This window comes from Leiobunum rupestre, chromosome 3, assembly GCF_980474605.1.
Source record: "Leiobunum rupestre chromosome 3, qqLeiRupe1.1.hap1, whole genome shotgun sequence".
In the NCBI taxonomy this organism is placed as follows: domain Eukaryota; kingdom Metazoa; phylum Arthropoda; class Arachnida; order Opiliones; family Sclerosomatidae; genus Leiobunum; species Leiobunum rupestre.
In genome coordinates, this window is record NC_143386.1 from 29,388,631 (window position 1) to 29,406,368 (window position 17,738).

The 17,738-nt window shown below is 37.9% G+C and overlaps 1 protein-coding gene across 1 annotated transcript; it reads right to left on the minus strand.

Moving 5' to 3' along the window:
- Positions 1-12,595: 12,595 nt before the first annotated feature.
- LOC149951402 (uncharacterized) lies at positions 12,596-16,513 on the minus strand. The gene is made up of 2 exons (XM_090168038.1): positions 16,400-16,513; positions 12,596-13,972 (listed from the first exon to the last, which is right to left on the minus strand). The coding sequence occupies exon 2, from the start codon at positions 13,821-13,823 to the stop codon at positions 12,837-12,839; it is 987 nt and encodes a 328-aa protein (XP_090024164.1). The 5' UTR covers positions 13,824-13,972; positions 16,400-16,513; the 3' UTR covers positions 12,596-12,836.
- Between the last annotated feature and the right edge of the window lie 1,225 nt (positions 16,514-17,738).

A 17,738-nucleotide genomic window follows, 5' to 3' on the forward strand; every position in this document is an offset into this window, starting at 1 on the left:
GATTGCCTCGCAACCTTTGCCATTTAAACGACCTTCAGGGAGTTCGATAACGCCCCACCGGCACATTCCCTTCAGCTCGAGTTGGTGAAAGTGGGCAGCGAGGGTACTATGCCCAACACCGATTGCCTCGCAACCTTTGCCATTTAAACGACCTTCAGGGAGTTCGGTAACGCCCCACCGGCACATTCCCTTCGGCTCGAGTTGGTGAAAGTGGGCAGCGAGGGTACTATGCCCAACAGCGATTGCCTCGCAACCTTTGCCATTTAAACGGCCTTCAGGGAGTTCGGTAACGCCCCGCTGGCACATTCCCTTCAGCTCGAGTTGGTGAAAGTGGGCAGCGAGGGTACTATGCCCAACACCGATTGCCTCGCAACCTTTGCCATTTAAACGACCTTCAGGGAGTTCGGTAACGCCCCACCGGCACATTCCCTTCAGCTCGAGTGGGTGAAAGTGGGAAGCGAGGGTACTATGCCCAACACCGACTGCCTCGCAACCTTGGCCATTTAAACGACCTTCAGGGAGTTCGGTAACGCCCTGCCGGCACATTCCCTTCAGCTCGAGTTGGTTAAAGTGGGCAGCGAGGGTACTATGCGCAACACCGACTGCCTCGCAACCTTTGCCATTTAAACGACCTTCAGGGAGTTCGGTAACGCCCCGCCGGCACATTCCCTTCAGCTCGAGTTGGTGAAAGTGGGCAGCGAGGGTACTATGCCCAACACCGACTGCCTCGCAACCTTTGCCATTTAAACGACCTTCAGGGAGTTCGGTAACGCCCCGCCGGCACATTACCTTCAGCTCGAGTTGCTGAAAGTGGGCAGCGAGGGTACTATGCCCAACACCGACTGCCTCGCAACCTTTGCCATTTAAACGACCTTCAGGGAGTTCGGTAACGCCCCACCGGCACATTCCCTTCAGCTCGAGTTGGTGAAAGTGGGCAGCGAGGGTACTTTACTCATCCTTATAAAGAAATAATCAATCGGCGGGACGTAAAACGTTGTGTAGTGAACAGCGATATTAAAGACGCGAACTTTTCCGACATAAAAACCGGTAAATCCATTTCCTCTTATTTCCAAACAGAACTGGCCGTCTATTTATTTTTACACGCGCAAAAAAACACAATCCTTGTTTAACAGAAACCTAAAATTCAATTTCACGCGCGGCGCTATACAAACATTTGAATACGAATATAGGTACTATGAAAAATTTCAATGTGTACAACCGAACATTCCGCCCACTTTGTATTAAAGAATTTCAAATAACTTAGTATAAGCCCGAAAAGTGACATTTGCATACATAAATCACCCTTAGTAAACAGTTTGAATACCATTAAAATCAGTTTAGCGGTAACTGGCATAATTTAACTACGGGACTTTCCAGTGATTTGTCAGAGGTTCTGACAGTTACGACGCGAACTTGATTGTCTTGTCCAGGATGTAGTTCGGTGATTCTTGCCATTCTCCACTTGGTTGGAGGTAACTCTTCATCCTTGAGCAACACCAGGTCGCCGACTCGTGGATTCGGTTTTGGTGCAGTCCACTTTGCAGTGGCGTAGCTGAGAACTCAGAAGCCCCCCCCCCGCAAAAATCTCGATGGGCCCCCCCCCTTTTAAAATTTATAATGGTGAGTCGGGCCCCCGCACCGCGGGCCCTGCGGACCATCAGCTACGCTACTGCCACTTTGGACGTTGATGAAGGCGAGAGAGGAATTCATTTCGGCAACGGTTCCAAAAGGGCTGCAGTACTTGTTGGCCCAATTTCCAACGTTACAGGCGGTTGTTGTTTTCAGAAGTCAAACAGGATTCCAGTATTGCGGTGAGCGCATCTCCGATTAGGAAATGTCCTGGTGTTAACGCCATGAAGTCGTTTGGGTCCGAGCTTAACGCCGTTTAAGGACGTGAATTTAAGCAAGCTTTGATTTGGCAAAGAAGAGTTTGCATATCTTCAAATTTAAGAATCATAGTGCCCAGAACTCGCTTCAGATAATACCATGAATTTATTCATTTTACCCATGAATATAGAACTGTACCTTATCTGTATGGTGCTATCCCGATCCGGTAGAAGGCAGGGCTTACGAAGCTATGCCGCTACTACGTCAAATTGTATAGCCAATTAAAAGCTAGAGGAAATGAAGAGTAGGGGTTCAAAAATCAAGTGGCTCTGCCGAACGGCGGAGACACGAACTGAGTCTTAGCGGGCGAATTTTCGTGAAAATTGGTTCTTCTCCCCAATGCATTTCCTACCGGACTTTGTTTTCCTAACTGTGTTGCAATTCGGAGACTTTTTAATAATTTTAGTGTTTGTACTCAACTATGAATTTTTCGTATGATTGTTAGTAAGTTTCCAGGTTTGATTTAAGACTACTTTTTCCCTTAATTATTTCACTCGTAATCTACTTTTCAAATCGACGAAAATTTTAAGGCGAGGAAATTAATTCCCCGCCTTTGGGACCTGTTTTTGTGCTAGGCCTCGGTTTTAATGTTTGGAATTTAAAAATCATTTCGCTGGATCGTTACTCGTTTGCTCCTATAGTGGGGTTTTAACTGTGAAATGGATAGGATATTAGGGCATTAAATGTTGTTTATGCTTTGTCTTTCACAGATGAAGAACTTTATCTTATTTCCTATTTTTTCTTTGCAACCCAATTGGCAGTAAAAGAAATATTTACTATATTCAGAATTAACCGGGCTGTTCATTGCTTGAATGAAGAAGCTGCTTTTTTTAAAGCAGAGCAAATAAAAAATTTAAAATTAGATTAAACTATGATTATCAGCTCATTTTGTCTTCCATTTCACAGTTAAAACCCCACTATAGGAGCAAACGAGTAACGAACCAGCCGTTTTTAATTATTGCGCAATAGTTTTTAAATTCCAAATATTAAAACCGAGGCCTAGCACAAATACAGGTCCCAAAGGCGGGGAATTCCTTTCCTCAACTTAAAATTTTCGTCGATTTGAAAAGTAGATTACGAGTGAAATAATTAAGGGAAAATTTTGAAAGTAGTCTTAAATCAAACCTGGAAACTTACTAACAATCATATGAAAAATCCAAAGTTGAGTACAAACACTAAAATTATTAAAAAGTCTCCGAATTGCAACACAGTTAGGAAAACAAATTCCCGTAGGAAAAGCATTGCGGAGAAAAACCAATTTTCACGAAAATTCGTCCGCTGAGACTCAGTTCGTATCTTGCTATATTATCTATGCTTCTATGGAGATGTCCGCTTCTATTGACTGAAGGCAGTATCAGTCACGTGCTTCCTCCATGGTATATCCGTCAGGTGTAAGAGAGGCGGAGCTTATAGTTCCGCCTCTTTCCGACAGAGATAGAAACATATCTAGAGCGGTTCTATATTCATGGGTAAAATGAATAAATTAATGATAATACTTACCGGACTTCAGCCCTGCTTCCCAAGGGCCCTTGAAAATACAGAGAATTAAAGGGTGGCACATATTTGAAAGGCCAATACCAATAAGCCTTTCCTATGTCATAAACCAATTATTTACGGTAGCAGCGCTTCTAACTAATTTTCAGAAAACTATCACCAAGAAGAAAAAATCAGCTAAAAATACCACGATTAATGAAATTGAGTAACGCTTTGAGTTAGACGATTCTTTAGAATGGCCTATTAAAAATTAAATAATACAATTAATATGTAGCTTGTCACAGAACAACGTATATTTAATTCCAGACCAAACAGTTTGGATAACCGTTTCATAGTTGATAGTAAAATGTTAATTCATTTCGTATTTGATTTCTACGATATATTTTGTACGAAATTATTAAAATACTAGGGCGTCACAAAACCCCAACGGGTATTTTTGAAAAAAACCTGAGCGGAACGAGCTAGCGACAATATAAATAATTCAAATATTGAACACACATTTAAAGAAATTAAGGTAATAACTTTTATTTTTATGACATACATATCATAGTAGTTTCAGCCTCTCCAGTTCTTTTTTTTTTTGAAAGCTAGCCCGGTTTTACTATTGACTTTCAAAAGTCGTTCTACGTTAAATCCGGGATCGAAAAGTATGCCGTCCAATATTTTTACGCGCGAAACGGCAACGTATGCCACGCCGAGAGCGAATTCGTTGGGTCCGAGATCAACAACTGCTTGATCAAGTGTTAAGCCCTGGGAACGATGAATGCTGATTGCGTAAGCAAGTTGCAGTGGGAATTGCTTACGAGTACAAGTGGCTGCCCCCTTTTTAAACGAAACGGTGTCTGGTGGGATCGGTATCAGATTGTTGTATAACGACGGACCTGAGTATGTTGGAAAATTAATAAGCACACAAAGTGGCAACTCGTTTAAATACTCGCGAGTATCGGTGGAAATATAGATAATGGCAATGACTTTGCCTATAGTACCATTGCCAGTTTCCCTATCTCTCAATTAAAAAAACTCTCGAAGGGATTCCCCTCATCAATTACTGTTTTCGAGATATTGCGAAATTTCTGCGAATTATCAGAGCCCCCACCCCTCTCCACTTCTCTACAAAACGTTCCCGTACAACTAGCTCCTATCCCCGCCGAGCGCCCCCCCCCCACCCTCTCGCTCGCTCTCTCTCTCTCTCTCTCTCTCTCTCTCGCAACCCGTGGCTCATACCATTCCTCTTTCTCTTCCGCCCTCCTCCTTTGAAACTTACTAACGGACGACCGTTCCTATCCCCGTCTAGCACCCCCCTACCCTCTCGCAACCCGTGGCTCATACCATGCCTCTTTATCTTGCGCCCCCCCTCCTTGCAACATACTAACGGACGGACGGACGGACAGACGGACAAAACTTTCCCATTGAACTCGCTGCTAAGAGAGCTACGCTTGCTTCGCTCGCTCCGCTCAATTAACTCATTATTGCCATTACTCAGTAACTAAAATAAACAACTAATTATCACAGTTTTTAAAAAACAATTAATTTAGTTGTTTGTACTTTGCCAATTTAAATAGAAACCATGTTAAATATCACAAATGACTTTCTGTATAATACGCTTAAATATAGAATTGCACTTTTCGACTAGTCGGGACACCATATGACTGAAGAAAAACCTATCTAATTTTTCTTCCATTTGTTTCCACTCCATTGCATTGAAATAGACTCTTTTAATAATTAAGCTATGAGATAGGTAAACAATATATTCACACCAGGAGTAGCCAGATCGCGCCATTTGTCCCATTACTTGGTGGTAGTGGTTGTGGGTTTTTTCCATTTGTAATTCACCATCTTGTAGCTTTAATTGGTAGCCATCACTAATCACTAATTTAGATGCGTTTTCATCACGTAAGGAAGAAGGGGCCTATATTTCGATGATCCCAAAGGGATTAGCTTCTCTTGGATCATAAAAAAAAGCCATCTGGTGATGTTCCAAGCCAGTATTTCTGTGGATTTATTACATAACCAGCTGGAGAAACTGTTACATCATGGCCCAAATTGTGCATTTCTTGGATATATTTGTTTCTCGCAATTGGTGCGAATTGGTGGGGCTTCGCTCGGCTCTCGTATAATCGGCAAGGCTAAGGTTTTATACTCCCACCTTCCCTCGGTGATTGAAAGTTTACATCCAATCGAGTCATTGGGGTTATTGTTGATGTTCGAGGACGGTACCATTTCTGTGGTAGTTCTGTGCATGACACCTGCTGAGGTGGATCTGAAACCTCTTTTTCCTTCAGAATCACTAGTAGTCTTAAGAGTGACATCAAATGGTGGCATGTACCACATATCCCGGCTTTACACTCGCAGTAGCAACCTTTAATTTGACTTTTTTGACCATTACTAATTTGAAATGCCGCAGCCACTAAATATGGCTTCTCATTCTTACGCTGGCTGCGAAAACATTTCGCCTTGACAAAAACAAGCCCATTTTCCCTATAATATAAATTTATAAATTATTTCATTAACTTGCCCAGTTAATCCAGTTAAATAAATACTACAACTTACTTTAAACTGTTAGAATTCGTCAAAATGGTATCCAAGTCTATGTATCCTTCAACAAGATAGGAATAGCTATTCCTATAATGTTTGGCTGTGGAATTTTTCGATTCATAATACTCATGAATATTTTCTGATGTAAAACGAGGCACATCATTTAAAGAACGTTTATACCCCGTTATAGGGGAAATTATATCACTATTTAATGACATTTTAAATAGAGTTCACAACAAACCGTACGCACGAGTGACTTTAGTACTGACTAGTAAAAATTTGAAATCTGACCGTTTTCAAAAATCCGATGGCGTCATCTCTGAACAACGGTTGGCGATAAAATACATCCGAGTTTTTATTTACCCCTTTTGCTTACTTCCCATTAATACATCAGTAAACCCACCTATTCTGAACAACCAAAGAGTAACTTTTCCACACAAAAAATTACAAGGCTAGATCATTAGGAACAATTTTTTATAATCCTGTACATTAACTTGATAAGCATACTCTAATTACCTAAAGGGAATGTTTTCCAAAATATAAGTCGCCCTGAACTATTAATAACTCAATCACCCTGTCCTTTAACATAATTAGGGCACTGAAAATCAGTTTTATCAATGTATAAGAAAATTAGCGCCAATAAAAGTAAACTAAGAAATCTTCAAATAAAACATAGCAAAACATGTACAAATACTATAGCATAAGAGTTAAGATCCTGAGATTCGAATTCTTCGTTTGGCTAGTTACACGAGATTAGAGCTCTAAATGAGAGGTGGAAAATTAATTAGATCGAGTCATGTGGAAGTTAAATTAATTAATTTGTGACTTGGGGAAGTTAAATTAAAGTTAAGTGTCAGTATTGAAATTAAGAAATCAAGGTTGGGATTGCATTATTAGAAAATATAAATTCGTTACTTTTATTGAGTTGTTAAACGATAACAACAATCATAAGCATAAACCTTAAATTGACAAGATTTATGCGGGGAAGTTTGGTTCTCTTGTTCCCATTTACTTAAATAAAGGTCGATGCGGGCGTAGTTCAATCAGGTTCAATAAGGGTACGGCTCACTCTCCAAGTGAAGAAGATACGAGCGCGCACAACATCACGAGGTGCTTTTTGTCGAGAACTTTATTGGAGAGGAATCCGCACAGCATCTCTGCTTGCTAGGAAGGTGCGAGCTTGGATTAATAAAAATAGTTCCTACCTGGATATATAACACTTGAAAATAAACCTGACCAGAAATGGCTTTTGCGACAGCAGCGCCGCTTCGGCGATGTTAACGGACATTTTCCGAAACTCCCGTAACACGTAGCCTTGTACAAGGCAGAACCCATAACAAACACTTAGGAAATGCACGCGGAACGCTAGAGTGATATATCTAGGTATGAACTACTATTATTTATCTAAGTTGAGAGAGAGATGAAGAAGAGGTACTTCTATTTATATGCGCTGGTCAGTATTTCGTCACCGTTCGAAAACCTGCAATGACCTTCGTTTCGGTTTCTCAAAACGCCGATACCTGTTGGGTTTTAGCGGAAGAGGTATTTCTAAGGGGGAACCAGAGTTTTGCGCCATTATCGGAAACCAGAAGAAAATATAGCCGTTGAAATTCGAAATAGGGGAATATTCATAAAGTTCATGAACTTAAGACCTTTAAAATGAAAAATATTATTCCAACACTTGGGTACGAGCTAAATTTAACCTACAAAGCCGAAAAACCTTATAGGAAATGGTCAATGCGAGTCAAACTTGTAAATAAACATTACACAATAACAAATTTAATGAATACCTCTTTTGGGAATGACTGTTCTCTTAAGGACACAGTTCGTAGAGGTTCCCAAGGTCGAAGCCAAAGATTATGTAAATTCTTAAATAGACTGGAAACTCAAAGGTGGTCATTTCTTTCGTAGCGCCATCAAGTACTCGCTGCGGGAACTAAAATAATTGAAGCACTCTGCCACCTATCTGTTGCTTTTAGATCCGAAAATCAAAATGGCAATATAATTTTACATTGATGTATATAAAATATGATTATCTAAGTACTGAGAGCTTACGATTAGTATGATTTTTAATTATGTTGCGTTAAAATTCCACGTACGTATAGGCTACATTTTTTATATTTACTTAAATTTTATATTTTTAATTAGTTGAAAAGGTGACCCTATTAGAAAAAATATTTAGTACATCGATTTCATATACTCCATTTATTAAAATTTTATTTTATTTATATATTTGATGCCTTCCAGCCTTTTCAGGTATTCTTTAGATTAATTAGTAAAATTTGAATTTATGCTGTTACATTTTTTCATTGAGCATTGCATTATCTTATTTAATTATTTTGGAATATTCGAAATTGTTCGTGGCTGTAGCTTTGTTGTTTAGAAAGTAGCCATGATGACATTAAAGACTGATGACTGCAATACGTTAATTAACCAAAAATTTGCGCTGATTCAACTTGGTTCTCAAAATATTTAAACCATTTATTCTATAAAATTGTACACTTTAAAAAGATTTAAAATTGTGTAAAGCAATAAATCAGCATTTTTATAACATTTCCACGCGGAATTTCCATTAGACATACAAATTTTGACTAGCTGCCAAAATTTGATCAACCAAAGTGAAAAATATTTTTCTATGAAATGTAACTTTTAGAGAACTTGAAGTGCATGCTTTTTTCCATTCCTTATCTTTTATTTGCATAAAATTTTACAAAAATAAAATATTTAACATTTATAACTGAAATATTCTTCATCTCAACAAAACGCGCTTTACTTTACTAACTGGTGCATCTTCCATGATTTTTCTGTCTTCTGTCCCTGAACCACTACTAGCGCTACTTGAATAGATCGCTGCTTGTTGGTTGGTACTTGTACAATTAGGTTCAACATACCCAATTTGTAGGCCTCTTGATATTTTTTTGAGTTTTCCTACTAAGACTGTTCCAGTTTTGTTCTGGCGCCCCAAAATGGAGTATTCTCACATCTTTACATTTTGTTGAATAATTAACATGAATGTACTTTGATCACCACCATCGGGTTTCTCTATAATTTCCCTCAGTTCTTTAGCCGGTAAGGGCCTTGTATGTTCGAAATAAGGTGGCACGCTAATTGTCACCTGCTTTGGTCTAACTATCAGGTCTGTTATGGCCTAAGAGTATTAAATGTAGTAGTAAATATAAATACACTAAAATATTGAGTAATTTCAGTGGCAAACTTCAGGTAGATCTTTAAATTTTTGGCCTAAAATTCCAGCGATATGTTACACTAAGCCCCATTTATATTCTTGACAAGCTTTTTCATAGATACCTTTGAGCAGAATGACCTTTAAAAGTCAATGTTTGATCGTGTACACTTATCCTGGTTTCAAGCTTTGAGACTTTTGAGTGAAAAAAATTATTGTAATTGTAAAAGAATTTTTAGATGAAATCAGTTTGTATCTCTTAGTTGCTTAATCAGCAAATAATGCAAAATATCTCCTGTTCTTCTCAGTTTCTCGAAGCATGGTCATTACATCCTCTTCCCCAAACATGTTCAACGATCGATCAGTCATGGTTTTCATTCTTCGATTAGCTGAAATCCAAGTTCAATCATCATCCAGATTAGCAGTGGGAGATGGACTCCAATCCCCGCTTGAGGAATAATACGAATCAGTCTGAAACGGAGGCCATCACCCTTGCTTGGACTCGTGGGGCTCAATTGCCTGTCGTAGTTAGCAAAATATTAATCTTCATTTTGAATCAAATAAAATGGTATTCCTCAATTCATGTTCTAGAAGATGACATTTGGAATGTGGTTCCTAAGAAAATAATCTTTCAAATTAGAAAGCCTCTCAGTCGATACCAGCGCTTTAAAAAAGAGCCCATTTCTGACATCATGGGTCAAACTGGAAGAGTTGAGATACTGGCCAACTAGGGATAATTACCAGCGTGTCTCAACGACCCCGGATACTTTTGTCACAGTTGAATTTGGTTAAGGTGGATTAAACTTCTCAATTTTGGATATAAACTTAAAAATTTTGTTGTTTAATAGGTGGTTTCTTTTCGCCTGTTCTCGGACTACAAGTGTACTCTTTTTACCCTTAAACGATTTATTCGGCTGTTCCGGGGAAGAGAATTACTCCGCCTTATAACTTATTCACTTGTTCCGGAGTATTTGGGCTACTCTTTTTACTCATTCTGAAAACGAAGTGTAAAGGAGTAAATCGGATTTTTTTTCCGATGGCTAGAATTTATCTGCTAAAAAAGGCACAGGCAGCCATTTTGGAAAACTTTTTTTCTTCTACTCAAACTATTCGCCACCACAGAATCGGAGCATAATGACGTCATAGCGTTACTCTTCTTACCCTACTCCGAAATCCCGGAATAAGCGAGAAGAAACCACCTACTGTCATTTTAATTACATCTTGTTCTCATTTAATTTAGACGTGTTTATAAGATGTATTTTGTGTTTTGAATCATTTTTAGACATCGTTCATAAATTCGACGAGGTTGTTTGTTTTTATCTTGCCAAATATTCGGTTTCATCCAAATAGAAGTGTTTTCGTTCAGATCAGTCCTCGTATAACTTGATTCCTGGTCTAGCAGACGATATTTCGTAAAGACACTACCGCCATTCCTAAATTATTAGCTTTGACACTATTAAGTTACTTACTTAGACAACTCGTAAACCAAAAATATTAAAAACTTTAGCAGGGTTTTCTTTGAAATTCAATCGGCTCATCGACGCGCTAGCCCGCTCATTTTTGAGCGCTGCGTCCTCTAGCGGCAGGATAGTCTGTTTCCCGGAATTCGCTCAAAGCACGGTGAGCAAATTTAAAAAATATTTTTTTTAGTTGAGTTGCTTTATTAAAAAAACTCGTAGAATATGCAAATAGACCTAGAAATATAATGTTTTTTTTTTAATTATCACCGCGCTGTGAGCGAATTCCGGGAATCAAGATCATCCAGTCGCTCAGCGAGATGAGCAATTTCAATGTGAGAAAACTACTGCCTCTTTAGGCGCGATCTCGCTCTGCCCGCAGTCAGCGCTTTCTAGTGAACGAACTATCCTGCCGCAGGAGGATTTGGCGCTCAAAATTGAGCAGGTTAACGCATCATTCAGCCGATTTCGCTCACCACGCCGTGAACTATCACTGACTGAGAGAACTATTCGGCTCACAGCCTGAGCTTGCTCAATTTCTCTTAGTCGCGGAACCGTCGTATTTGAAGTGCTCGCTCGTTTCGAGATGATTTTTATAAAAGAGTGCTCTCGATTTCTGTCCACCTCTGTCTACAATTAGTTTGGGGAAATTCGAAGCACCTTTTTGATATGATTATATACCGTAAGTACTGTTTTAGTTTTCCACAGAAGGCTTTGAACCTTTCAGCTTAGTTTCCGAACAAGACGTAGACGAATCAGAGCGATTTGCTATGAAGCGATGCATTTCCGGTAACGTCAGGTGTAAGCATCAATTATTGGTTGGCCGAGCGATAAATCACTTATGTAGGTTTTCTAACATCCTTAGCTTAAACCTACTCATTCCGTCGTCTTCCCAGAGTCGTAGCAAAGGCAGCGCTCCTACCGGGTTATTTTGCAAGATGAAAATTACTTCGAGGGCGTCCAACGCAGGGACCAGCTCTTGCCACGTCTGCCCCTATTGTACAGTCTATTTAAATTAAAAAAGGGCAAACTTCGGACAAAATTAGAGACAATCAAGTCTTAACGGAAATGGCATCTAGCCATGGAGCTGTTCACCGGAAAAAAATTTCTATTGTTGGGGCGGGGGGGGGGGGGGTGGAAGTTTCCCAAAAATGGCCGCCATCTTGGATTTTTGCTTTTTACGGCGAAATGACTAGGTTTAGTAATAGGAGAGTAATTAGCATTTCGATGCTACTATTCATTAGCCATCTAATAAAAAGACCGCATCGAAATACTCCAAGCATAATAAAAGTTACAACCCAAAGAGCAAATCGTAATTTTACGTTTTCATCGATTTTTCGAAAATTTAAGTTCTCAATAGAGTATAAACTAGTTTTTTTCATGTTAAAGGGATAGGAATCAATTTTCAAAAATAACTTTTAAAGTAAAAAACAATTTCAAGTTGTTGTTATTTTCGGTGTGGGAACCTGAGTAGGTGATAACACACCCTTGGGAATATGAAGCCTGAATCGTTATTTTTGGCTAAATACTGTCGCGGGTAAAGGGCATTTTATTTCCCCCTGGTCCAAGTATAGGAGTAGATGTTACGAAAACGGTCGGACAGGGGGCAAAGTGCAAACTCAATTCGCCAAATTTATTATTAGTATCGGTTGAAAACAACAGAGTTAATAGAGGCAATGCTCGAGACAGTTGTAAAATTACTTTTGTGGAAACTAGCTATGTTTTAGGATCGAACAAATATGGATGCGTGTATTATTTGCGATGGTTCTTTAAAGGATTCCAAAAAAGATGTTGTAACAGTTAAAGCTAAGGGACTGGAGACTATTATATCTGCTAGTGCTGCCCGAAACGATGGTAAACTCGAAGCCATTTCTGAATATTGTAAAGAAGCAAACTCACTCGCGCTTCACGCGTCATGTCGTTTGAAGTACATTTCAAAGCGAGATATTGCAGTTAGTAATAAAAGAATAGATGAATCGAAAAAAAATGTGGCGGATAAATCAACAACTAGAAATGTGGTACCGAAATTCCAATTTAAACAACACTGTTTATTTTGCGCGAAACCACGCAAATTAATGAAAAAAAGGTCTAAAAATCCTCATGTGCGACTTGTCGGAACAATTGAAATTAAAGATTCGATATTAAAGAAGTGTCTGGTGACGGTACATGTTGGAATATGTCTTAACTAGTTGGGAACAAAACAAATACGATATTAAAATTGCAGAAAAACCACGTGTTTCGTAAGTTGGATTCTTAATTTCAGACGTTTGTTCTTCAGAACCTCATTCGACCTTAACAAAAGTGTTCGTGTTCTTTGAGATACCCTGGTTTTTATCCCCATTTGGCCGATATCCCAACTCTTCTAGTTTGACAACTGACGGAACACCCACAAGCTCCAAAAAGTCATAAATAGGCTCTAGTTTGATGGCGCTGACATCGAATGGGAGGCTTTCGGTGCCAAGGACCACTTCCTTTTTAACGGGTAGGGTCACGGTTGGGTACGCGTCAGGGTCGGGAATTTTGGGTTGTACGACGTGTGCGTGGTTGGTGTTTTCGGTGCCAGATTGAAACTGTTCATTTGTAAGGCGTCGTAGCTGCACCGAACAAGACCTAACTCCCCATTGACGGCACAGGCTCTTGATCAGCCGTAGTTGTGAAGATTGGTTTTCAGAGAGAGGGTGATCTAGGAGGTTTATTTTCGTGGCAAGGTTCTGGTCGTAAATTGGGCACTTGTGTGACCTTGCCCTCTGAGCGTGACGCGAAATTTCGTAGTGAATAAAATTTATCCGGTATCTGGCCCGGTATCCGTGCTCGGTACATCCAGATGGTTCCTCTCTCAAGTGAGTTCTTTTGTGGGCAATCAAATCGGATTTTTGTGCAGATGCGTAACTACATTGGTCACATTGAAATGGCTTTTCGCCCGTGTGAGTTCTTTTGTGGATAATAAAATAGAATTTTCGTGTAAATGCGTATTTACATTGGTCACATTGAAAGGTCTTTTCGCACGTGTGAGTTCTTTTGTGGGAAATGAAATCGCATTTTCGTGAAGATGCGTATTTACATTGGTCACATTGATAGGGTTTTTCACCCGTATGCGTTCTTTTGTGGGAAATCAAATTGGGTTTTCGTGTAAATGCGTATTTACATTGGTCACATTGAAAAGGTTTTTCGCCTGTATGTTTTCTTTTGTGATAACTGAAATGGCTCTTTATGTTCGTGGCATAGATGCACTCAGTGCAATTGTGTTTGTTCTCTTCTCGGCTGCTCATTTTGCCAGTTTGAAACTTTAAGTTCTCCGCGAAGTCTCTTTTGTTTGACGAATCTGTCTCGCTGCTACGATTGGAAGGATTGGTAGTGTTGCTTTCAAAATGAAATTCCAAGATTAGCAATCACGAAATGGATTCGGCGGCCACCCGTTCTGAAATTGACGAATGAAATAAAAATTATTGACTAACATCAGAGGAACCAGGAATATGCCTCGGAAATTTAAGGGAAAATAACAGAAAATAAATAAAGGAAAACATATGAGAAAAAACAAGCTTTCTCCATAGAGTAACCCACTCACATAGAGTGGTACTCGGTTGTAGATTAAGCTGAAATGTAGAAAATACGTTTTTAAGGAATATTATTTATGAGTAACCGTGTGAAAACAAAAGTTGTTGATTTTTTTCCCGTTATTTAAATTTAAACGGAGTGTTGAAAGTCGGAACATTTTCCAGAAAATGACCGAGGCCAGGTTTCCAAAAAAATTCCTTATTTTTCCGTAAAAACTAAAAACTAAATTTAATTCCATGATTAGTCTAATATTGTTTGCAAATTTCAATAAAACGGCATTTTCGCGTAATTGTTTCAAATCCATAAGTAGAAAATTAACCTCTAGACTAGCATTAAACTGATTAACAATGTAACACTATAAATGTTTTGTATTATGTTTACTGTTATTGGACGTTTTATATCTATAAAAACTTTGAAACATTTAAAAGTAATTTTTGTTTCAATTTTAACCCCTAGGAGGAGTTTTACAATCACCGTGTCAGTTTGTGCTGCGAACGCGTACGCATTTTCGGGGCAAAGTGTAATCACTGCGTTCGCCGTTTCTTGGAATTAGGGAAAAGCTTTTCTGTCATTGGGTGTAGGATATTTTTTTTTCAATTTGCGAAAGTATCGGGTGGTAATCGAACCTAAGCCCTCTGTCACGACAGGTCAGCGTTCTACCACAGAACCACGGATGAAACTTTCCGAGGAGAGGTATATTTTGGCTTGCCAACTTGTTTCGTTTTGCTTACTTTACTCGTAACTTCATAATTAATTTATTTTACGTGTTTTCTTAACGGCTTTAAATGTGTGATACATTTTGATTTTGTTGTTACGTTGGTTTTAGTTATTTTGAGATATGTGCTGTTGTTTAACCTTCAATATTTAGTTGAGGGTTTTTTGTGGGCGTTATAAGCCGGGAATTGTTAACGGTAATGTGATTTTTGTTTTTTTCTATTACTATTTTCAAATCCATATATGGATTGACTTTTTTCTGGATTTCTAAGCATTTAAATTAACTTGTTGTTTGATTGGGTTATTAATATGTACTTTTTTATTGCATATTTCTGCTAACACAATCTTTATTACTGTGGGTATTTAGATTGACTTTTTCTAAATTCCTTGTTACTTGGTTGGGTTATTATTATATTTTCCTTTTGGTTGTTTTTATTGTTTTGTTTCGCCTATCGAAAGTGTTGATAATGTGGGGGAGAATTCATGTCGACGATTTTTTATTTGCTTTGATTTTTACCAGCTTCGTTGGTTTGTCGTCATGAGTCCACGCAGTTTTTATAAGTGCTTTTATTTATAGTTTTGGTTTTCGCTTTAACTTTTGTTTTCCATATAAATTTGATTGTTTAAAACTTATAATACAATCGGTTGGTTTTGGTCTTTAAAATACTTTCCCGCACGTATATATTTCATGTTTCGTGAGCGTTCTAATAATTTTAAAATTTGTACTTTCTATTTGTCATTTTGCTGCTTGACCAAAGTTATATTTATATTGGAAATTTGTTTAAGACAAAAGATTATAATATTTATTATAATTAAAATAAAAATATTTTACTGGTTGGGATAAAATCGGGATTATATTTTTTGGAGGACGCGTTAAATATGGCGAAATATCGTTGAATGCGTGTCCAGTAGTTAATACGCCCAAGGACAAACTCTTCCGAGAAGAATTGTATATTAGCAAGCTTGCCAACTTGATTAATTTAACCATTAACATATCTATTCAAAAGCCATTTCTAATGATTTACGACATAGTTACGCCCAAAGATTAATTCCGTTTCATCGGTACTCTACTGCACCGTAAAAACTATCTTTCCAAATTTCAGAATACTGGCACATTGACTGGTGTTAAAAAACTTGAGAAATTATCTTTGGGTGTGAATAGAGCTCGGCGTTAGGATAAAGATTAATCACTTCTATCTTTTTTATCCAAAACCGACGATTATCCGAAAAATAAACATATTTTTGCATGTTAAATCCCTTTCTATCCGTGGATAATTTCTATAAATAAACAGTTAACCGCAATTTTTATGGTTAATCGATATTTTGGCAGTTAATTTATCTGTTTTGTGACAATAAGTTACTTTGTTTTCATAGTTCAGTTCATATGAATAAAGGAATTAGGTTCCATAGTGGTTTAGGTGCACCAGTTTTATCGGAAACGTGTGGAATTTTTAAAGAAAGGACTTTTTACTGACCGAGGCTTAGGTCAATATATTCAAATGATTTGAATCGTATCTAATAATGATTATATGCATCCTCATAATAGAACAAAATTAATGAAAAATATAACGCTTACCTTTATTAATTTATTATGGAATATTTTAAAGTAGAGCAGGTATTTCTTTTATGAATTACGAACACATATTTTGTGGAGTAACTTGAATATTTTCACAGCCGTCAGGTACCAGAGTCAATTGACTCAATTCGGCAAAATCTCCAATTGTCGGAAAAGTAATATATATAATACAGTAGGGTACTCGAAGTGGCTAAAAATACTTTTAGACCAAGCTAAATCTATATTAGGTTAAAATTGTCCTTACACAATAGAAACGAAATAGAAAATCACGTTTCCAATCAGAATTACCTTAACATAATTTAAAATATAAAAACTACTTTCAGACCAAAAAAGGGCGAATAATCGATAATTTAATAAAAAAACTTAAATAGATGGCAGTGCAGTTCCAGTCGGATGAAGAAAGGCGCGAACAAAATCATTTGAATTTTTTCGAATCCTGGAGTGAGTATATCAAATCTATTTGTAAATTACGGAAATAATACTACAATTAACGATCTATCTAAAGATACCTTCTATAGAAATAAACATTATAACGGTGGAGACACTACCAAGGAATAAATGAGTTATCTCTATTTCGACTTTAATTTTCTTAATTATGACACGGTCAAACTAATTTACATTTACGTACTTTAAAGTAGACTGCACGATCTATCGAAAGACACAAAGTATAGACCTGTACCTCTTATAGGGGATAAGTTATGAATTAATTAATATAACCAAAGAATAAAGGAGTTAACTCTGTTTCGCGTATTTCGCCTTTAATTTTCTTAATTATGACACCGTCAAACTAAGGGCCCGTTCCAGAGACGTTTTCAAAAGTCTCGTTTAAAAACAAGACTCGCGATTTAACGAAACCGATTTACCGAGACCTAGACTAGAGTTATAAAAACGCGTTCCAGAGTCATTTTAATAAGACTTCGTAAACTCCCGCTTTCGTTATTTCGCCTTTTTTTTTAATAAGCTCCGCCCCCGTCCGGAGCCAATAATAACGCCGGAAAATATCGGCGGTAAGCGGGTCACTTCAATCGCTCATTTAAGCCTTAGCGTTGTCTGTGATTTCTTTCTTGTAAACAGTGGCTATTTATCAGTTATTTCATTATATTTATTAAATTTTATTTATAAATTTCTAATTTTTGGTGGTTATTTACATTTGTTTTTATATAATATTTGCATTTATTTATTTATTTATAAATGGGGTTAGCAAAGAAGCAGAGCTAAGGGCGAAGTTTAACTCAGGTTGAATGAAAGGCAAAAGGAAGCAATTGTTGCTGGGCTTTAAGCTAGTATGGGTTTGGTCAAAAAAGTTATGGGAGTAGTGAAAGCCTACAAAAACATAGTA